At 54.2% G+C, this 22,367-nt stretch overlaps 1 protein-coding gene across 2 annotated transcripts; it reads left to right on the forward strand.

The window, feature by feature from the left end:
• Positions 1-2,739: 2,739 nt before the first annotated feature.
• Positions 2,740-21,985, forward strand: VSX2 (visual system homeobox 2). Of its 2 annotated transcripts, none has more exons than XM_019427138.2 (5): positions 2,740-3,490; positions 4,786-4,870; positions 8,570-8,693; positions 18,931-19,111; positions 19,895-21,985. In XM_019427138.2, exons 1-5 carry the CDS (start codon positions 3,121-3,123, stop codon positions 20,275-20,277), a joined length of 1,143 nt encoding a protein of 380 aa, XP_019282683.1. In that variant the 5' UTR covers positions 2,740-3,120; the 3' UTR covers positions 20,278-21,985. The 2 variants fall into 2 exon arrangements, with proteins under 2 accessions (XP_019282683.1, XP_019282684.1); XM_019427139.2 differs by having other exon boundaries at positions 2,744-3,490; positions 19,952-21,985.
• Positions 21,986-22,367: the final 382 nt, after the last annotated feature.

A 22,367-nucleotide genomic window follows, 5' to 3' on the forward strand; every position in this document is an offset into this window, starting at 1 on the left:
TAGCAGCTTCAGATACAGGGTTTGGTCAAGAGATTTTTGATCCCCATCTCCTGGCAAGAGCTGAGCTTCCATCACTCACATCCTTGCCCATCGGGTGACATCTGGCTTATCGTGGATGTCCTGTGATAAGTTAGCGACATGACAGATGCCATTAACATAACATCCCCATTCATCCTTCCAGGGTAGGCTGACATGGAGAGGAGGCCAAGAGAGGGATGCAGTCAAAAGAGAACAGCTTTTGACACCAGACTCCCTTGAGGTGGAGTCTGGTCTTTGCTGCTTACTAGCTCGGTCACTTGGGACAAGTTACCTAACCTCTCTGGGAACCTAAGTTTCCATATTCATAAAATGGGAAGGAAAGCCACTGTTTTGCACAACTCCAGGGGGCACCACTCACATTGTTATCTATGTGACTGATGCCACATGGAACCCAAATCCATAGAATACAAGGTGTAGGCTACCTCAAGATTGCGTATCTTTGAATCTGCACCTTGCAAGTGAGAATATCTATGCCACGTGTATCAACTAGAAGAAGAAGAAGAAGAAGAAGAAGAAGAAGAAGAAGAAGAAGAAGAAGAAGGAAAAGAAAAGAAAAGAAAAGAAAAGAAAAGAAAAAAGAAAGAAAAGGAAAGGAAAAGAAAAGGAAAGAAAAGAAAAAAGAAAGAAAAGGAAAGGAAAAGAAAAGAAAAAATAAGAAAAAACAAAACAAAAAAAACAAGAATAGCTATGTCAACTTTCAGTTGTGGATCCAAGACACTAAAAGGGTTCTTGTGAGATCAGATTATGTTGCCTAAAGGGAATGAGCAAGATAGACGCACAGTAGGAATGACATTATTATGGGATGAGGAGGCAGGCCTTGGAGTGAACAGTATACTTCTTCCAGACACTTCCCTCACTGAGAAATACCCCAGTCTAATTCCAGCTGTTGTGTGGACCAGGCCACAGTGAGCAGAGACCCATCTCATAACAGCCCTGATAGCAAGACCTCAGTTTCCATACCCTATGGGGTCTCCTCTTACCTCTCAGTTTGGTCTCATGCCAACCACAAAGGGCACTAGACACCCTGGCAGTAGGCTGGGTTAGGAGGTTTCGATTTATTTGGGGGGTTGCAGCTGACTGGCCAAGAAATCCTGAATGGAATCTCTCCCCCAGACTGGCTTTCCAGTCTTGGCCTAAAGAAACTAACCCTGTCTTTATCTTGCCTCATAGGGTGAATTTGATGCAAGAAATATTTAAAACAATCAATTCAGGGGCGCCTGGGTGGCTCAGTCGGTTAAGCGGCCGACTTTGGCTCAGGTCACAATCTCGCAGTCCGTGAGTTCGAGCCCCGCGTCGGGCACTGTGCTGACAGTTCAGAGCCTGGAGCCTGTTTCAGATTCTGTGTCTCCCTCTCTCTGACCCTCCCCTGTTCATGCTCTGTCTCTCTCTGTCTCAAAAATAAATAAACGTTAAAAAAAAATTTTTTTAAACAATCAATTCAACCAACTTTATTTGTGAAGCAAGGAAATAAAGGCTTACTTCTCTTAAAAAAGAAAGAAGGAAGGAAAGAAAGAAAGAAAGAAAGAAAGAAAGAAAGAAAAAGAAAGAAAGGAAGGAAAGAAAGAAAAGAAAGGAAGGAAGAAAAAGAAAGGAAAAAGAAAGAAAGAAAAAGAAAGGAAAGAAAGATTTAAAACCTAGTGTATATTAGGCACAGTAGAGGGGGATGCCAATGTAGACAAGACAGCCCCTGGCCCCAAGAATGTCACAGAAGAATTAGCTGAGCTGGTGTAATGCAGGGGCTCAGAGGTCCATGGCAGGTGTGTGTGTGTGTGTGTGTGTGTGTGTGTGTGTGTGTGTGTGTAGAATCACCTTCACTTCACATTTGGGCCCAAGGGGATCATGTTCCCTGCAGAGCCCTCAAGCAAGAAACCAGTGGCTCCACTGCCCATTTTTGCAATTCAGGCTTTTCCCCAGATAAGGCTCCTGCCTCTCACCACTTTTCAACTGGCCCAGTTGGTGGCAATTCTGCAACTTCCAACACAGGAGTTAGTCAAGGGATCCCACTCAACTGGAGACACAAGCTCACCTTTTAATGGCCTCTAAGGCCTTCTCGCCACCCCTCTCCTCCCCACCAACAATCCCATCCTCTTCGTTCTGTGTGCTCAGTGAACTCTAAGGGATAGCCGATCCCTTGTGTTGTCTGTCTGAATTACTGCAGAACCCCTGGCTCCTAGCTCAGAGCTGGTAAGGTGCTCAGTCCGTATTAGTTGAATGAATGGATGGAAGAATAAATGAAGTCCTTCCATGGAAGCTGGGCACACTTCATGCTTACTCTAGGAAGATGTTCAGATGGCCATGGTTGTTCTCCAAATGAAATCACCACTGTTCTTTCCCACCAGAGACTCTTACTCCGGACCCCTTTAGCATCCATTTATTCATTGGGCCAATGTTTACTGAGTAGCTCTTCTGAACCAGGCACTTTATCCTGTGCCGTAAGGCAAATGTGGAGCCCTTCCCACCCACACATCTCCCTCTTCATACCCTGGCCCCCTCTTTTCTCCCATGCCACCACACACCCTGCCCAGCCCACTTACCCCTCTTCCTTGTTCTGCCTTTTACACAAGGATCCCATATTTGGGCTTCTCTGACCCTATCAACCTGCACTGGACACAAAGGAGGGAGGAGGACTCCCAGCCTCTAGCGCCGGCCCTCAGCCCATCCTCCCACCCCACCCCAGGGACCTGGCCCAGCCAGGCTCTGCCCAGAATCCCAAGCCACCCAGCCTCCTGGAACAGCCCTGAACCTTGTTGACTCGTTTCAGCCCCTGGGGTCCCTGCCCATGGGCGTCCTGCCGAGTCCACCCGGTGCCCGGCCCCCAGCGCCCTGGCCCCTCGGTACTGCCTGCGGCGGGAGCTGCCAGCTTTTTGGAATTCCTAATGCTCCTGGCCCCGGTGATTGGCTGCTCAGCTCTGACCCCACTTGGGCTGCCGCCTGGTTGGATAAAAGGGGAATCTCCTTGGGGCTCCAGAGCATTAGACACCGGAGGGGGCACCTGGGACCAACTTCGCGAAGCGGGGAGCCCGGCGGGGGGGTGGGGGGAGCGAAAGACCTGCGGCCTCAGCCCCTCCAAAGAACCGGGAGATGACGGGGAAAGCGGGGGAAGCGCTGAGCAAGCCCAAATCCGAGACTGTGGCCAAGAGTTCCTCGGGGGTCGCCCCGGCCAGGTGCACGGGGTTCGGCATTCAGGAGATCCTGGGCTTGAACAAGGAGCCCCCCAGCTCCCACCCGCGGGCTGCCCTCGACGGCCTGGCCCCCGGGCACTTGCTGGCGGCGCGCTCCGTGCTCAGTCCCGCAGGAGTGGGCGGCATGGGGCTGCTGGGGCCCGGGGGGCTCCCCGGCTTCTACGCGCAGCCCACCTTCCTGGAAGTGCTGTCCGACCCGCAGAGCGTCCACTTGCAGCCGCTGGGCAGAGCGTCGGGGCCGCTGGACACCAGCCAGACGGCCAGCTCGGGTAGGTGAGGGCGAGGCTGCCAGGCTGCCTGACTGGGGGCAAGAGCCGGAGCTCCGCGCCGTCGGCTTTCGCTGGCACCGCAAGGCCTCCCCCGGGCGCAAAAGTTCGCGCCTGGCCGAGGGGTCGCAGCTCCGGCCTGGGGCTGGCGCGCCCGGGGCAGGGGCCCGGAGGATGCTCCCGCTGGCCGCCTGGTTTCGGCCCCGGCGTTTCCGGCCTCCGCGCTGTTCTCTCGTCCCCTCGTCGGGCCCCGCTCTGCCCCGGCGCCAGGTTGGGGCCCCACCGGAAACCGGGCTTGGCGTGTCGGAGCCCGTGGGGCGGGCTGCGGGCCCCCAGCTCCGCTGCTCCACTGCGGCCCCGGCCTCCCGGAGGACCCTCGCTCTGTTCCGTGTGCTGGAGGCCCGGGGAAGCGGGTGCCCGCTTCGGCCCCAGCCCTGGTACCCAAAGTTGTTGTTCCTTCCTCTTTTTTCTCCGTTCCACAACGCCCACGTTGGTCACCTGGGGTTTATTTTTCACCCCACGCGCTCGGACAACCTGGCCTCTGCTGCGGCCGAAGCGGCCGCCGTTCAGTTGCTCCCAAACGCCACAATATATCCGATGCCGGCGCCTGCCGGCTCGGGGGGCCCCCGGGATGACCCCACCGCGCCCTCCCTGGACTGCTTTCCCGGCCTTGCGTCCCCACCCGCTCGGGCTCCGGCTCGTGCTCTCTCTCGGCAGTTCCCCCGATTTTTCGTTTATCTTTTTATTTATTTATTTATTTATTTTTATTTGGAGGGGCAACGAAAAGTGGCGCGTCGCAGTCTCTCCAGTCTCGAGCGGGGGCGCATTCTGCAGGCACGGAAAAAAGGGGCTGTGCCCGGGGAGACCCCAGCCCTTCCCGGCGCCCAGCTCCCGGCGCCTCGGCTCCGCTCCTCGGGGCCAACTTTAAGGCCCGGGGCGCCGGGGCTGCAGGCGCGGGGCAGGGCGCAGCGCCGGGATCACCGCCCGCGGGCCCCGCGACTCCCTGAGGCTGCCTCGCTCCACCGCCGTCCCTGCCCCAGGCGCGTTGGGGCCTTTGCCTCTCTTGCAACAAAATCTGTTCAAAATCTGAGGATTGGGGCGCCGGCGCGGGTACAGCCAGCCGGGTCTTAGGGATGGGGTCGCCCTCTCGGAGGGCTTCCGAGGCGGGCAGAGCAGGCCCCCGGCGCTTCCGCAGGCGGCCCGGGGTGGGGCCCTCGCGGGCTTCGGGCGCCTCAAGTCCCCGGGCGCCGGCGAGCTCTCCCCCCATCCTGCCGCATGTGCCTCCGCCCGCTTTTCAGATTCTGAAGATGTTTCCTCCAGCGACCGAAAAATGTCCAAATCGGCTTTAAACCAGACCAAGAAACGGAAGAAGCGGAGACACAGGTAAGGCCCCTGCGGCGCCTTCTGCTACCTCTTCTGCCCACCCACTCCCTGCCGTGTCCTCTGTGGGGGTCGGGTCGCTCCGACCCTATTTTCGCCGGCTCGTGAGTTGAAACCTGAGGCTGTGCCGGGGCGGGGAGACTGAACGTTGTTTGGGGACATTCGCCCGGGACCCTGGCGTCCAGCCACACGGGGCGAGGATGGTGTGTGGCCTCCGGGGAGGCGGCACGGGGCGGGCTTTTTCCTTCGGGAGAAAGGAAAGGCCAAACCCGAGCCAGAGAGGGGCAGGCGGCCCCCAGATTCGATCCCTGCACCAGCACCTTCGGAAAGCCGCGCGTACCTCCCGCGCACGCCGGTCCCTCTGCCCTCGGCCCCCGGGACCGCATTCCTCTCCCGCGGCCCCTGTCCTCTCTGCCACACACCACGCCCCCCCCAGTCTTCTGCTCCCACCGTTCCCCAAATCTTGAGCGTGATACCTGCACTGATGGGAATTTTTCGTTAGGCTTCTGCTCTCTTGTGATCCTGAGAGAGTCTCTTCCCGTCCCCCAGCCTCGGTTTCCTCGTCTGTAAAATGGGGAGGGAAGGTGTGTGGACTGGCTGACCCCGCCAGCCCCAGCTGGAGTGGAGTGGGCTGCATTAGGCCACAGGCTAAAGGGAGAATTTTAAAAGATATGCCTTCAAACTGGCATTACTGGCACATTTTTGAAATGTAATAGGTGCTGAAAGGTAATTCCTGAAAAGTAAACCCTCTCCGCCCCCACCCCAGACTCTCGTTCCTGTCCACATCCACTCCACAGCTACCCGGTCCTTGTAGGAATTTATGGGGAGGTTTTTAAGGAAATAGAGAAGCAAGAACCAGAAATCTGCCCGACTGGCTGCAAGCGCTGCCTCCAGACTCCTTCCCCGTGCTCACCCTCTGGTGTGTTTCCCCAAATCTCTCTCTGCGCACCAGTCTAGGTGGGATCTCCAGAGGGTTCCTGCTGACTCTCCCGACATTTCTTCCCTGCGAGTTCTCCCTGCTGCATTCCACCCCATCCTCTTCTCCCCAATTCGTTCTCAGCCTCTTGGCACCCTTTCTCTGGGTACTTTTTTTGCATTTTCCTCTTCCTTAGCCCCTGAAAACCCCTCTATTGGCTTCCACCTTGTAAAATGGCTTTTCCTGGCCTCTAAGACCCCAATAGGTTCAGGCTGGAATGAGGGTGAACTTTGACTTGGTTTCTCAGTAACCCCAGCGGTGGTTTTGTTTTGTTTAGCTTTGTTTTGTTTTAAACGGAAGCATTGATCCTGGGTCACTTTGGACATTCATTCATCTAACACATATTCATTAGAACATTTTTTAATGCGCCCATCTCGTGCTGGTCCCAGGGTGGGCAATCCTGTCAGCCTCCCCGAGCAGGGACAGACGCGGGGACCATGGAGGGAGGACAGTTCAGAGTCCGGGCTGAACTGCTTCTGTGCTGGTATGGAATGAGAAGCAGGGTTCACATAGCAAGGAGAGTTCTAGTAAAAGCATCCCCTGCATGCCGGAACAGTGTTTCTGTTCCAGGACATGTCCTTGTGTGGCACCTGGAGCTTGCTGACCCATAGCCCAAAGTCTATGCTTAACGCTCCTGACTGTCCTCCTCTGACACTCTCCTCTCCGAGGAGATGGTTGGGAGCTTTGGAGGCTTCTCAGTGCAACAGTATAACTCACCACCTGCCCTGGGTTTCAGGTTATGTCTGGTGCACGAAAGGAGCAGATTATTAGAGATATTATTAGAACGGCGACTGATTGCCAGTGCAGCTTTTAATTAGTAAAAAATATTTTTTCCTGAACTTCTCTCACTTGAGGATTTCAGGTAAGAGACCCTAGAGTCTGGTGATGAGAGATGGGCATCTCTTTTTCTCTCTGAAATGTGCTGGGCTTAGAGAAGGGAGGAGGGATGGAGCAGAAGCCTTGGGAGTCTCTCAGATTTTGCACTTCTCTGTACTGGGAAAGCTCAGCTCTGCAGACAGGATGCAGTGGGCACCAAAAGGGGCTGGGGTTCTGCGCAAAGCCAGGAGCAGGGTTTGAATCCCACTTTGGGGATACAGGAGGCTCCCTGGAGGGCACGTGTCAACACAGGGATTCGCTCTGAGGCAGGACTAAGGGAAAGTTTGGGGGATTTGAGGTTTTATTTTGTTTTATTTTTCAATGAGAGCTCTCCCATGCAGAGGCTGGCACTTGAATGGTTCTAAATCTCTAAATCTCTAAACGTCTCTTCTTTGGCTTTGGCCAAACCACAATACCTGTGTGACTTTGTTTCCCTAGTTTTGAAAACGGCTTGCATATTTTGATTGTTTATTTGGACGATCTCTTCCAGGGGCCCTTTAGTAAGTGACAAGAGCAAAATAGAAACCAGCAGATCTTCAAAATTCTGAAGAATTCACTTTCTGTATACATAAACATTCCATTCCCCCCTCCCAGGAGAATAGGAGAAACGATTTAGAATCAAGCCAGTCATTTTCTATAAAGGGCAGAATCTTTCTTCCTCACACATCCCTTGCATCATCCCCCAAGATATTAAAGCCGACACACCAGCACAAGGACCCACTGGGGCTTACACCTATACTTTTCCCTTGTGTTGGGTAAGGGTGAAAGTGAGGGCCGTCAGTGAAGGATTCTAACCAACCGCCCCCCCCCCCCACCCCGTGCTGGTCCCAGGGTCAGATCCCAGAGGCTCAAGCGTGGAATGTACCATTTTTACAAATGGGTTTGTGGAATCTGGACTATAAGGTCTGAAAAGAGAAGAATTTGTGCCTATAAGTGGATGTGTATAGTTCATGGAAAAAAGATGGGCTCCATGAAGCCCCTGATATTGGAGGTAAAATTTTGTGTTGGACCGTATTCATTTGCACATTGGCCCAGGGCGAAAGAAAGGCTGTAGCTTGTACCAGATTTTTAAAACAGATTAGGACCCAAACAGGTCAATGGAATCTGCTCTGTGGGGAGTGGGGGCTGTGTAGGTAGGCTCTCTCAGAGTGAGAGTGACCAGAATGGACCGCCCCGAAGTGGAGGGGGTCTGCAGGCAGCTCTAAGGAGCTAGTAAATTTGGATGCTGGCAGGGGAAGGGCTGGTAAGGAGGGCGAGGTGTTGGGGTGCGTGAGGAGGTGGGAGATTCAGTTCCCAGCTGTACAAACACTGGGGTTGCAGTTGCATTTGACTTTCTGGTGGGTCTTTGAACTTGGGTGTCATTAAAAGGTCAACGACTAAATAAAAAAGGACCGACTATTATACTACTTGCTGTCTGTGAGAGGAAACTGGGAAGCAGGTCCCAGGGGGCCAGAGGCTTTAAGTTATCTGGTGAGTCCCTCACTCTGTGCTTAGAAGGAAGAAGAAGGGCTTTCTACAGTTTTCTAAAATTTCTGAACACCCTTTCCCCCAAATCGCTTCTAGAAGGACTCCCACTATGAAATGTCACCGACATTATGAAATAATGTCCTCCCAAGAAGGGCAAGGTGGATCTTCAGTGTTGAATGAAGACGAGTCTAGAGTGTTAAGCTATGAGTGTGTGTAAATATATGTGAGCGTGAGTGTGTGTGTGAAGGAGTTTATGTCGGATTGTGCTGAGCCAGCCTGTATTTGGGGTCTGTCCAGGTGGCATAGAGGAGGTCCATTCTATCCTCTCTGGAACAGTGTCTTTCAGTTGCTGGATCCTGAGTGTGTGATTTTACTCCCCTTAGGACAATCTTTACTTCCTACCAGCTAGAGGAGCTGGAGAAGGCATTCAATGAAGCCCACTACCCAGATGTCTATGCCCGGGAGATGCTGGCCATGAAAACGGAGCTGCCAGAAGACAGGATACAGGTAACAGAGCCCCAAGTCCCTCTCTCTCTCTTTCCCCACCCTCGGAGGCATTGACTGCCCCAGGCTCCCGGACACCTGTGACCCCATCTCCCACCCCCCTGCTATGGGTCCTTATGAATGACAGTTCATTTAAGCTGACAGGTATTTGCTGAACACCCATCATGTGACGTGGGCACTGTTGGGGACAAGAGACTTAGATGACGTAGCCTGGCCTGCTGTTCCAGACCCTAGGGTTCCTGAGGCATATGTCAGGCAGACCGTGAAGGGCCCTGTGGTGGGAAAAGGAGTGCTGGGTGGGTCATGGGCTCTCAGTGGGGTCTTTGTTGTGGTCAATATCTCTTAGGACAGCTAAATGTCTGCTCCAAGGCCAGGGGTGGGGAGAGGGGGAGAGTGGCTTCTAGCCCTGACCCCATTCTGTTTCCCTTTCTTCCACTCCCCTGACCCATGAAGAAAAGGTTGCCCCCTCCCTTTCTGTCTACTCCCCACCACGTCCATCCACCCATCCACCAGAAGCTTCTTCTTCCTCTCACACGTGAACAGCTGGCCCTGCCCTGTGGCTGGGGACTTGTGCCTGTAAGTGTGGCTCATTGTTTTGTTTTTTTAAGATTTTATTTTTAAGTAATCTCCACACCCAACATGGGGCTTGAACTTACATCCCTGAGATCAAGAATCACATGTTCCACTGACTGAGCCAGCCAGGTACGCCTCTCCTAGAGAGTTTTGCGGCATAACCGGCCATGGGTCTGGACAGGAGTGTTCTCAGCTGTGGTGGGTGCAGGGCTTCCCTTCATCAGCAGGAAGACCTTCCCAAGGCCAGAACATCACTAGCTGGGCAGGGGTGTGGCTGCTTAATGGTTTCTCTGGGAGGAGATGAAGTCGGATGGTTTTCTAGGCAGGGCCTCCATGAGGCAGAAGAAGTGAGTGTGGTAGGAGGAGAAACATTTCCAGATTTGGATTTGCCTCAACTGGATCACATCCTTAAATGAAAGCTGCTCCCGTCAGTGGAATGGTCCAGAACAGTTCACTGCTAAGGCTGGGAAAAGTTGTTGATAGGGGGTGTCCTGACTTCCTGAAACCCCTCCCAGTCAAGAACCCTGGGTCTCCAGGTGGGATGTGTGCTGGGGGGAGAAGGAACCAGATAAGTTGTGGGTTGTTTTGTGTTCTCTCATTGGACAACCCGAGAATTGGAAATGAGACATGAGCTACTTTTCCAGAAGAGTCTTCTTCTCCCCTGGAAAGTGATATGGAATTTCAGCCAGTAGCTTTAGACGTTGGCACTAACAATGAGCTCAATTACTCATAAGCAGATTATCTGTTTGGTACATTATCCATGGTGGCCTGGATCCGTCATCCCCCACCCAACTGGGTCCAGTGGGGTAAGCCTGGGTGTTGATTCTGAATCGTATGTGTGCGCGTGTGTGTGCGTGTGCGCGTGTGTGTGCGTGTGCGCGTGCGCGTGTGTGTAAGCCAAGGCCCAATCCAATCAATGTGCAGTGGTAACCCATACCTGGCCCTTCCTTAGCACAAAGTTGGCTATTACGAGCGGCTGGGGTGGACGGCTGAAAAATTCCCCTGTTGTCAGGCCTCACTTTTGCACCACTGACCAGTAGGAAGGAACAACTGTCTCTTGCGGTGGGTCGTCCTAAAATCTGTTTGGCCGTGGCGGTGACGGTGGTGATGGTGGGTGGGAGTGTGTGAGGGATTTGGGGGAAGGCTCTTCCTCAGCTGTTACTGCGGTTGCCACAGATGTCCCCCCCTCCCCCCCCCCCCCCCCCGCTTCTCTAAGTTGCCTGGGGGCGGTGGGGGGGGGGGCATCTATCCGTGGCGTCTGAAGCTGCAGGAACCAGCAAGGAGGAACTAGGGTGTGGAGTAAATTGATTGCCCTTGGGACTGTGAGGACTGTAGAAATGGGAGAATGGAGACAAGAATCTCTCAGTCTTTGAGCACCACAGGGTTCTTTGGCTAAATGCTGCCTCCAGGAGGTGTTTGTGAGCTGTTAAATGTCCTTGCCCCAGGTGGCGCTGGGGGAGAAAGCCTTAGCATGTGTCAGTGACAGTCACAGCTGTCATTTACAGAGCAGTCTCCATGTGTAGGTGTTCTGAAGACATGACGTGCACAGGGCAAGGGAGTAGGTAGGGTGATTAGGGGCAGTGTTTCGGAGCCAAACACATCCTGGCTTCACCATTCCCAGCTGAGTGACCGGACAAGTTACTTCACCTTGCAGAGCCTCTGGTTCCTGTAAAATGGGGATGATGGTGACACCTGCCTGTTGTGCAGATGCTATGCGCCGTGCATAATGAATTCCGCGTGATGCCCGGGCAAATGCCCAGTGCTCACTCCATTTCAGCGCTGATCTCATTAAATCCTGGTGACAACTGAGGAAACGGAAGCACAGCAACTTGCCCAAGGCCACACAGCTAGCAAGTGGCGGGGCACAGGGTTCGAACCCGGGTCTGCGTCTAAAGCCCGGAAGTTCACCACCTCCTCTTGAGCTTGAAGCCTGTGCTTTGACTTGAAGCTGAGGGAACAGAGATGGTTTGAGGTCAGGTGGGGACCTATATCAAACCTTTATAGAGGGGCGCCTGGGTGGCTCAGTCGGTTAAGCGTCCGACTTCAGCTCAGGTCCTGATCTCGCGGTCCCTGAGTTCGAGCCCCGCATCGGGCTCTGTGCTGACTGCTCAGAGCCTGGAGCCTGTTTCAGATTCTGTGTCTCCCTCTCTCTCTGACCCTCCCCCGTTCATGCTCTGTCTCTCTCTGTCTCAAAAATAAATAAACGTTAAAAAAAAATTTTTATAAAAAAAACCTTTATAGAAATAACCAATATTGGGCACCTGGGTGGCTCAGTCAGTTAACGGTCTGACTCTTGATTTCAGCTCAGGTCATGATCTTGCGGTTTCATGAGTTTAAGCTCCGCGCTGGGCTCTGCGCAGGCAGTGTGGAGCCTGCTGGGGATTTTCTCTCTCCCTCTCTCTCTACTCCCTCCCCACTCACGCTGTCTCTCTCAAAAAAATAACCAAAATTTGTTTGAGTACCAGACATTATTCTTAAAGAAAAAAACCCTCAAAAACACACTCATAAAAAAATTTTTTTTGAATGGGCACATTCTTGTATATAAATTCATGGTTTGGATTCTCTGACTAGTGCTGTTCCATTCTTTTTTTTTTTTTTTTTTTTTAGTTTTATTTATTTTGAGAGACAGAGAGAGCAACCGGGGGAGGGCAGAGAGAGAAGGAGAGAAAGAATCCCAAGCACTGAAAGTGCAGAGCCTGATGAGGGGCTGGAACTCACGAACCGTGAGATCATGACCTGAGCTGAAATCTAGAGTCGGATGCTTAACCGACTGAACCACCCAGGTGTCCCCCATTCTGCCTCTTTTAAAGGGATCCCTGCCCAAGGATAGGGAACAAAGTTTTAAGGAATTTTACTCCAGAAGATAGAAGATGTACCTTGACAGAAGGCTGCAGGGTGTCTCAGCCTGGAACATTTATTAGCATCCCAGGGCAGCTTTGGAAGACACCCATGCTGGGCTCCCAAGCCCAGCTCCCAAGCCCAAACCTGGGCATCTGTATGTTTTTAAAGCTCTCCAGGTGATTGTGGGCAGCCAAAGTAAAAACGCTGGGACAGAGGCTCAGGAAAGGAGTTTCTGCGTTTCAAGTGGGTTCATATGAGTGGAGGGAAGTAGAGTTTGGGGTGACAGGACGGGATGCGGGACAAGATGACCTGTCAGGTGTGCACGGAAGGATGCTGCCTGGGCTACTGGGAAATGTGGGCAAAGCCGCCCCCTACTGGACGTCAGAGGCTGCAGCAAGGCCCAGCTTCTCTGAGCTTGAAGCTGGGACAGGAAGGGAGACGCTGAAATATGGTGTCAGGAATGCTGAGCGCATGTGGAGTGTTAAGTCATTAAATCACTGCAGCAGCGAGCCCAAATTAATCACCTTCCAGCCGGAGGAGAGAGGAAAGAAGCTGGGTGAATGTGATGGGAACTGCCACATGGCCGACAGAGCCAGGCCTGACGGTAGGAAGACAAGGTTGGAGGGCGGGGCCTGGGGAGGCAAGTGCCCAGAATGTGCAAAGAGCGTCCATTGTACAAGATGTCTCCTTTAGGGGGGACAGTCCTGGGAAAACCACAGAGGGTCTCCTGGGAGACCTTTGAGGGAAGGAGCCCTGGGCATGTTGTCCGGTGGGAATGCAAAGATGGCAGCTTCCAGGACAGGAAAGAAGCCATGGGCACAACCACAGCTGCTCACGCTGGCCACACGCACAGCGAGAGGAATGACTGACAGCCTTGCCTGGTCTGCTCCGAGTACGCCCTATGGCAGAAGAGCACCTGTTTGGCAAGTACCCCTCCCCAGGTCCAGTCTATCAATGGAGGCACACACTCTTGGGACCCTCTCTGCCAGTTGTGGAGGCACCTGCCAGACTAGCTGTTGACAGCCAGAGGCATCCTACTAGGCGTTCTGAGCGCTGCTGGGGCACCACCTCTGAGGGGAAATGCACCAGGAAACCCAGATCCTTTCCCAAGCCGGAAGTTCTTGCCTGGAGTGCCAAATCCGGCGACTATGGGCGTCACTTTGGGTCCCTGCTCAGGCACTCAGAGCCCTGCAGTGTCAGGCAGGTGAGGACCGTGACCTTTACACAGGTTCTGCTGAAGAGTTCCAGACCTGACCGTCGCATGAGAGGGGCAGTCTCTTCTAGAAAGTGGGCAGCCAGGAAACTGAAGGAGCGAGCGACTGAAGGAGTATTCGGCGCTTGCCAGAACCAAGAAACCAAGTAGGGAAAAAGATCTAAATGCTTAGAAGGAACCTCAGAGGTGGGAGCGGGGCCAGGAAGGACCTGGCTTTAGGTAAAAAGTTTTCCACTGAGCATTTTCTGGAAAGTGGAACCTCGTCTTGCTGCACATTTATCCACAGAATTCATCCAGCATCAGGCCAGGGTTCTTTAATTATTATTACGTGCCAGGCATTTCCCATGCACTGTTACATTTCATGTTTATAACAAACCTTCAAGAGGGTGGTATTACAGGACAGATGAGGCACTCAAAGCTCGAAAGGCTAAGAAATGCACCCAAGATCACCAAGACCTTTGGAGGCAGAGCAAGGATCTCCAACCTAGGCTTCCTAGCTTCTGATCACGGCCAATTTGCAGGGAGCGTTGGGCACCTGCATGGGTGTTCTCTTGCATTTGAGCCTCAAGGGCCTGCAATACCTTACACATGTGCTGAGAGCGGCAGGGAAATCCGTTGGGCCCTCTGGATGTCTAAGGGGAAACCAGAGGCTGTCTGTATTAAAATAGCATGGTTTGAAGGTTGGATCTGTCTCTCTGCCCCTCTCCTGGAGTTATTATTGTCAGTCCAGCCTTGCTAAAGGGCATGCAGAGGAGGCCAGAGGGGCAGGTAATGCTGTTGATTAACGTTCCCTCTGGGCAGACTCCTGCTGCTATTCTGTGCCTCCATTGAAATAACAAGTAGCACTTCCTGAACACCTCCCTTCTATGTGATGAGCATGGATGTTAGAAACTTTCACTTCTGTCATTAATCCTCAAACAACCCTGAAAAATAGGTATTGTTTTATATTTGAAGAGATGGAGACTGAGAGAAGGCAAGGAACTTGCCCCAAGTCACACAGCAGTCGTGGTCACAGCTGAGAATTCCAGTTCAGGACTGTCTGCCTTCAGTGCTTCTCGTACACTTCAAAGTTCTGTACACATGCTGGTTGCTTCCAGGAAGGGAAGAGAAAGGCAAATATGAAGAGTGGTTAGGGTTAATGCTCATTCCTTGTCCACTTCCCTCCGAGGCACCACCGCCACTGCGTCCCTGCCAACTGTCCTAAAAAGAAATTGTTTTGGCTGTCCAGGTTTCCTCCATAAATTGGAGCAGCATCTGGTCTTTGCAGAGAGCCAGGCATTCCAGGAGCCCATAACCGAGGGTCCGGATGACTCCTGGTTTGAACGACCAGCTGGCACCAACTCCCCTGGGGATGTCTGTGGGCAAAGTCTGATCTGCAGACCGGTTATTCATTTGCCCAAATTAGGAGACCCAGGAAAATGGTTCTGTTTATAGGCCCCAGAGATAATCTGAATCCCAAGTCTGTACCCCCTTCTTTAGTGTTCCTATAAAAATGCTGTTTCCATGTGAGAGCCCTGCCCCCCGCCAGCTCCCTGCCCCCCGCCCCCCACCCCAAGCACCAGTGCTCATGGAATCCAGAGGAAGTCAGAGCGCTGCATCTTCCCAGGCATCCACACTGGGGCGGGTGGGGTGTTTCTGCCTTTGCATACTCCACAATCCCTTCTCCAGAATCCATAATGCCAAACCATGCTGAAAACAGGGTTCTTTCCTACGTGTGTCATCCAAAACTCACTAATGGCAAAAACCAGACCCAACTTTATGCTCTTTATTATTCCCTATGTTTTTATTTATCTGTTTTGTTTTATTTTTTTAAATGTTTTATTTATTTTTGAGAGAGAGAGACAGAGCCTGAGCAGGGGAGGGGCAGAGAGAGGAGACACAGAATCCAAGGCAGGCAGGCAGGCAGGCAGGCTCCAGGCTCTGAGCTGTCAGCGCAAAGCCCAATGCGGGGCTCGAACTCACGAACCATGAGATCATGACCTGAGCTGAAGTCAGACTCTTAACCGACTGAGCCACTCAGAGGCCCCTATTTATCCCTTTTAGTATGAATATGTATATGCTTTGCTGCAGAAATCCAAACTAGTGAGTTTGATTATGGGTGTGCTGCTGCAGAATGCCATGTAATGGTGGTATTTACATCACATTTTCTTTCTAAAATCCAAAACATGGTGGAGTCTGGCTGCATGGGTTCCAGTTAAGAGGTTGTGGTCTTGTTGTTTTATAATGCACTATATTCAAGCAAGAAGGTTAGCTCCTGACCAGGAAGTAAATGTCTGACTTAGATTCATAAAGAAAGCCTTTCCCAACTCTCTGTGGTCAGACTCGGTGCCTTGCTCCATCGCCAACGGCTTCATCCTTCTGCCTTCTCTGAGAGGTGGATGAAACCAGAAGTCACTTACATTTTTATGTGAATTAGTCCTTTTAGATTTATCCTCCATGGAACAAGGCAGCTTGAGACAAGTGGGTACTTATAGAGGGCCACCGAGGGCTATTGGGAAGGAAGACAGGACAAGACAGAGGTCTCACAAATCGCAGGCACTGGGGTTGGCAGATAGTCGGGCAGAGCGCCTGCAGGACAGACAGGTGGCGCTGGGGAGGGATCTAAACAGCTTAGAGCCAGGCCAGGACGATGGGCGAGGTAGCCTGGGCTTGCATTGCTGATCTCCCCTCTGTAGCACACGAAGCGCAGCCATCTAGTGGCTTTCAAATTGCATAAACCCTTTCCTTGGCAGGGGCCCTCCTGGTGGTCCTGGGTCCAGACCAGGGGAAAGGTCCCGCACATTGGCTCCGCAGCTCTCCAGGAGGGCCCGAGCAGGAACGGCAGGTGCCAAACCCGGTGGTGGCAAAAGTGCAGCTCGCCGCAGGCGGCTCCACCCAGGGTGGAACGAGAGACAGTTTTCTAATTGCGGGTGGCGAGGCCCAGGGCGTCTTGGGCCTCTTCTCTCCCATTTTTATGGGTTCCTGGTTGTTTACAAATGGAGATGTTTCAAAACAGGGTCACACACATTTGGGTCTATTTAAAGGTGTGCGTGGAGCGTGCGGTCTTTCCGCAGCCCCGCAGAGGGTGTCTGTGACCACCGGGCTTTGGGGAGGTTGTCAGGAGGCGAGGCGGGGCTGCCGGGGCGCCCTCTGCTGGAGGCGGCCGGCCGCGCGCAGCCGTAGACTCGCGGCTACCTGGGGCCGTCGGGGCTCTCACTGCGCCACATAGCGGCGGCGGCGGGAACGGCGGGGGCGTGCGGATCCGAACCCCCGCCCGGGGCCTCCCGGCGGCCGAGGCAGCAAAGGGTTAAACTGTCAGCGGCGCGATGTTAAACAGGTGTCAAAGGCGCCCCATATATCTGCAGATTGAAATCAAATTCTTTGCCGTATAAAAAGATAAATTACCCAGGCGCTGCCGCGCGTCCCACTCATCACGCCAGCGCCAGACGGCAAGCAATTTTTTTTTTTAATGTGCTAACGACCTAATCAAGCAATCAAGTCGGAGAAGATTGCAGAGTGACCCGGGCAGCCATCTGCCGGCGAGCCCCGCATTCATTTCCCGCGCCCCCGCGCGGGGTGGGGGCTGGGGTGGGAGCTGCCGGGAGGAAGAGGGGAAAAAATCCTAAACAAATTAACACCCAATTTTCCCCGTCTAATTAGTTAAATGAGAAGTGTTTGGGGTCCCCCAGGGAGTGGGAGCGGCTCGCGGCGCGGCTCGCGCTGCCTCCCCAGCATTAATTAGTGCGGGTCAATGCCGCGGCTCCCGAGAGAGCAGCCGCTTTAATTTCCCGTGATATTTCAGTGCCTGAGGCCCATCGATTCAAACAGAAATTAACTTATTTTTCAATCAGCCCAGGGCTGCCCCTGGGGGTGACTCTTCTTTTGCCGCCTCCTGAATAGAGCTGGAGCAATTTTTCATCAAAAGCTGAAACCTCCGCCTCCGGGGGAGGGGGAGGGGCCCGGAGGGAAGGGCGGGGGACCCGGCGCAGGCGAGGGAATGGAAATCGCAGAGGAAACTAATAGATTTTCCCGGAACCCGCCTCTGTCCTCCCCCCTCAGCCCCCCACTTCCCGGGGCGTCTCGGCCGTCTCGCCATCCCGGGGGTGAGGGCCCGGAGGGGCTGTGAGGGGGCCAAGAGGGGGCCGTTGGCCGGGCCTGGAATTCTAACAGCGCCCACTGGTTTCTCCAGGGCCTCTCACCTGCTTGAGGGACAGTGCAGCTGTCCCTAGCGCTGACTCCTGGCAGCTGCCGGAAATCTCAGAAAAGCTGCTTTGGGAGACCAAGGAATCTCCCTTCCCCCAAGCACCGGCTTGGAGTGCTATGGACACCCCGAGGGTACCCCATGCCCTGTACCAGTCAGCTTTGGGGCCAGAGAAACAATCTCTAGGGTGCCCCCCACTGCACCTTCCTAGGTCTGCACCCCACTTTCTCTGCACACCAGGAGAATTTTGTCTTCTAACCTGAGGGATGGATGCCCAGCTTCCCTAAATGTCATTCAGGGTTAGATCCAAAACTGTGGGGGAGAGGGTGAATGGAGGATACAGGGCAGAGGAGGGCTTAGCCAGGACAGGGCAGAGAAAGGGGGCTGACTCAGGCCTCCTGGGAGTGTGTCCCCCGGCTTCCTGATCCCTAGGTGCAATGCCCTTTGCTGCCTGGGTCCACACTCGCTCGCTTCCCAGACAGCTCTGGCCCCTGGAGTTGTGGTGGAGAGGGAGCCCTGAACAAGAGGTGCGGTTAGTCCAGCCCTTGGAAGGCATTTGTCCCTCTGCGAGTCACAAAGAGATTCTGTTTATATGCTGGAGGCATGCACACTTGCAAGAGAGCTATCCAGGTGGGGCTTCTCAGAGGCGAACTGAGGACCATGCTGGGGACTGTCCACCTGCAAGACCCTGTCATGAGGCCTCTATTCCATCACCTTAGAACTGCTTCGATTTAAAAAAGAAAAAGGGGCGCCTGAGTGGCTCAGTCCGTTGAGCGTCCCGACTTCAGCTCAGGTCATGATCTCACAGTTCGTGAGTTCGAGCCCCAGGTCAGGCTCTGTGCTGACAGCTCAGAGCCTGGAGCCTGCTTCCAATTCTGTGTCTCCCTCTCTCTCTGCCCCTCCCCCACTCACAATGTGTCTCTCTCTGTCTCTCAAAAATGAATAAACGTTAAAGAATTTTTTTAAAGAAAAAAGAAAAAGAGGGGCACCCGAGTGGCTCATTGGGTTGAGTGTCTGACCTCAGTTCAGGACGTGATCACCTGGTTCTCAGGAGTTCTAGCCCCCCTAGGGCTCTCTACTGTCATTGCAGAGACTACTTCGGATCCTCTCTCCCCATCGCTCTCTGCCCCTCCCCCGCTCTCACTCTCTATTCCGCTCTCAAAAATAAAAAAAACATTAAAAACAAATTCACCCATCGTATTCTTACAGGACTGGGTGTCCTCATTCTGGGCACTCGGAGCCTGGAGGAACCCCAGGGGCACCATGGGGCGGGTGAGCTTAAGTAAGGACACCCTGCTGGAGAGACCAGCCGTCACAAGGGGATGCAGCTGCCAGCAAAGGGGTGGGGACCTTCCCAGTGGGCACACTGAGGTAAGGGACTGGCCTCAGCGTCTCTCAGAACACGCCCCTGACCTGTTCATCCTCACTTGCAGGTCTGGTTCCAGAACCGCAGAGCCAAGTGGAGGAAACGGGAGAAGTGCTGGGGCCGGAGCAGCGTCATGGCGGAGTACGGGCTCTATGGGGCCATGGTGCGGCACTCCATCCCCCTGCCAGAGTCTATCCTCAAGTCTGCCAAGGATGGCATCATGGACTCCTGTGCCCCGTGGCTGCTGGGTAAGAGCCCGCACCCTCCTTGGGGCCCTGCCCCTGTGGTGAGGAGAGCGGGCTCCCTGGAGGAGGGGACAGAACCTAGGAGCAGGGAGACCTGGCCACAACAGCCTAGCAGGACACAGGCACTCCAAAACAGGCCTCCTCGTCATCCTTAGGAGGCTCAGAGGGCAGGTTGGGCCCAGGGCTCGGTGTCTATCCCTTGTGCCCCCTTGTTGGGTGGCTAGGACTCTCATCCCTGCCAGGCCCCGGAACTTGGGTTCTTTTGTCTTCTGATAAGGGTGTGGCTGTCGCCCCAGGGTCTGTACCTTCCTTCCCCCTTGGCCAAAGGTGGGCTTGTGGTGAGTGAAACCGCCCCTCTTGAGGGTTCAGGGGACCCCTAGGTCCCTGTGGCCACCATTCTGGTTTTTCCCAAAGGACTTCTTCCCCCTTAAATCTCTCCTGCCATCTTTCCCCACCTGCCCTCAAGGCCTATGTCTGGTAAGCAGCACCAGCCTATCGTGGGGTTCTAAGATCTGGAATCCTGGGAGGGAGAGATGGGGGGGGGGGGGGCAAGTGCTATGCTTAGGAAGGGACAGAATAGGCTGCCCAGTGCTCAGGTGCCGGGGAACCTGACTTGAAGAAGCCCTCTGCAGGCCTGGTGCCCGGCTGCTGGTCTGTAGCCCCATCCCCTGGCCTCCCTCCCGCTGCCCCAGCCCCGGCCCCTGGGACTCGCGTGACTGTGGTGTGTGAAGTAAGGCTTTCTGCTCGTCCTTAATTCTGGCCTCTCTCTATCTTTGCCGTTTTCAGTTCAAGATGGCTTTCCCAGGCGCTTTTCTAAACCCGAATACCAACAATTCTTTTTAGGGATGCACAAAAAGTCGCTGGAGGCCGCAGCGGAGTCGGGGAGGAAGCCCGAGGTGGAGCGCCAGGCCCTGCCCAAACTCGACAAGATGGAGCCGGAGGAGCGGGGCCCCGACCCTCCAGCGGCCATGTCCCAGGAGGAACTGAGGGAGAACAGCATTGCGGCGCTCCGAGCCAGAGCTCAGGAGCACAGCACCAAAGTGCTGGGGACTGTGTCTGGGCCCGACAGCCTGGCCCGGAATACCGAGGAGCCAGAGGAGGAGGACGCCATGGAAGAAGACAGGCCAGCGGAGAAGCTGAGTCCACCACAGCTTGAGGACATGGCTTAGGTCAAGGGCACGCAGCTACCGGAGCCCCAGGACTCTGCTCTCTTCGGGGCCTGTGGTGTCAGGAGGTGTTCTCTGAGGAAGGGCCCGGGCCTGGCCTCTGCCCCCCTCCCCCGGCCCCACAGGCCCTCCATGACCCCCGGGGTGACTTCAGGCACAACTCAGTTCTGGCCGAGGCTTTGGGCCACGCGGAGACACCCCCTATCTGGTCTTGACCTCTCCAGCATCCTCCCCTTCACCCCAACAGCCCTGCCTCAGAAGCCTTCTTGCTGTCCCAAACCACCCCTTCAAGCCGCTTTCACTCAATCCCTTGGCGACTCTCCCTGTCCAAATCCACCCCTTACTCTGTTCTCTCGCTTGCAAGAGCCTCCCCTTCCCAGCTCTACACCCGCTACGGATTCTGCTCTGGTCGGGCCCAAAGCCCACTTCTGCAGACTCATTGCCTGCCACAGCGGTGACGGGGATTGAGGACCCGCACTCTGGCACCAACGTCCTGAGCCCCCCAGTCTTCAGTAAAACTGTGCTCACCAGCCCGTTCCTTCCTGAGGGCCTGGGCCTGGGCCTCTGCGGTGTGGATGTGCTGCCCTGCAGGCCCAGCTACAACCTCTGCCCACGGTCCAGGTTAAACTTGGAAGGTCTCAGCCTGAGCCCCTCGGCCACCCTCTGTCTCATGCCCTCCACGGTCACCCTTAGGAACCTGCCGGCCCTCTCCACACCCAGCCCGCCCCACCGTTCCCCCCAGCATGGGTCCCAGCACCGCACGGGGCCATGTACAATATCTGTAGAGTCCTGGGCCTGGGCCCTGCAGCCAGGGGGTACACGTCACAAATGCTGTGGTCATGGCACTGTTGGGGAGGCCGAACTCTTACCCGGAGCCCTGGGGCCTGCGTTCTGAAGCATCCTGACCCCCCTGGTGTGATGCCTGTGACCCTGACTTGCCATGCAAGACACCTTCTAGAGCTTCTTGCAATTTATCGGTTCGCATGTGTCCTGCCTCGGAGCACCCCAATCCAGCTGTAAAATGAACCCATAAGAAGCCACAGATCTCGACTCCACTTGATCCAGACCATCCTTGGGAGGCCAAGCTTGGAGGGGGCCTGGGGCTATTATAGGCATCAAGGAGTGGTCACCAGAAGGGTGAGAGAGAGAAAGGGCTCAAAGGAGAGCAAAGCAGGAGCCGGTGTTCAACTCAAACCATGCCCGGTGTATGCGTGTTGTCTGCCCGCTAGAATAGGAGGGACATAGTGACCGTGTAGGAATAGGTGACAGGGTGCTTCTTCCTGTATGCAGATGAGAGGAACTGTCCGTACGGGTGGCCTCCCTGCAGCTGCCCCCGGGCCAGAAGCAGGTCTCCCTCACCCCCCTGACATTTCCCTCTGCCATGCCACCCACCCTGGCAGGGAATACCTTGCAAGAGGAAGGTCTGAGACAGTGAGTTGGGGTTTTAATTCCGTATCAACAGTTGATTTCTTCCTCACCCGTTCATGGAACTCCCCCACTCTTCTTCTTCTTGTCTGTCCCCAGTTGGTTTGAAGTGTTAGACTGTAGCCCCTGCTGTGTAAATACTGTACATAGAGTGGGAAGAAAGAAACTTGATATTGAGGTGTTCGAAATACGGAACTGTAATAACTTCTAGCTATTCCAAACCTGTGATTTCTGTGCCATTTTCTGTAAAGACACAAGTAAGAATAAAATTGATGTAAAAACGTCAGGGGAGGAGGGATCCAGGAATCCTCCATGGGTGAGGATGGTGTACGTATGGGTAGCATAAAAAGTAAATCCATGAAGGCATTTTTAAATCAAAATTACCAGATTCCTCTTTTGAAAGTACTCCAGCCGCACTGGCACCGTGGCCTGCCTTTCTCCACTGAGCGGACGCCACCTTCAGTGGCACTTGTCACCGTGATTTGGGACCCTCCTCCACTGCAGACACCCCTGAAATATCCCAATCCCGCCTTGCCCCCCACCCCCACCAGAGTACCGACTCCCTCCTTTTGTGTACATGTGTGCACTCTTAAGATCTTGCCTACAACCCAAACACAACGGCAACATGTGGGAAAGGCAGCGGTCTCTGGAAGTAAAAGTCAAACGAA

This window comes from Panthera pardus, unplaced genomic scaffold (genome assembly GCF_024362965.1).
Source record: "Panthera pardus isolate Hobbes unplaced genomic scaffold, ASM2436296v1 HiC_scaffold_24, whole genome shotgun sequence".
Lineage (NCBI taxonomy): Eukaryota > Metazoa > Chordata > Mammalia > Carnivora > Felidae > Panthera > Panthera pardus.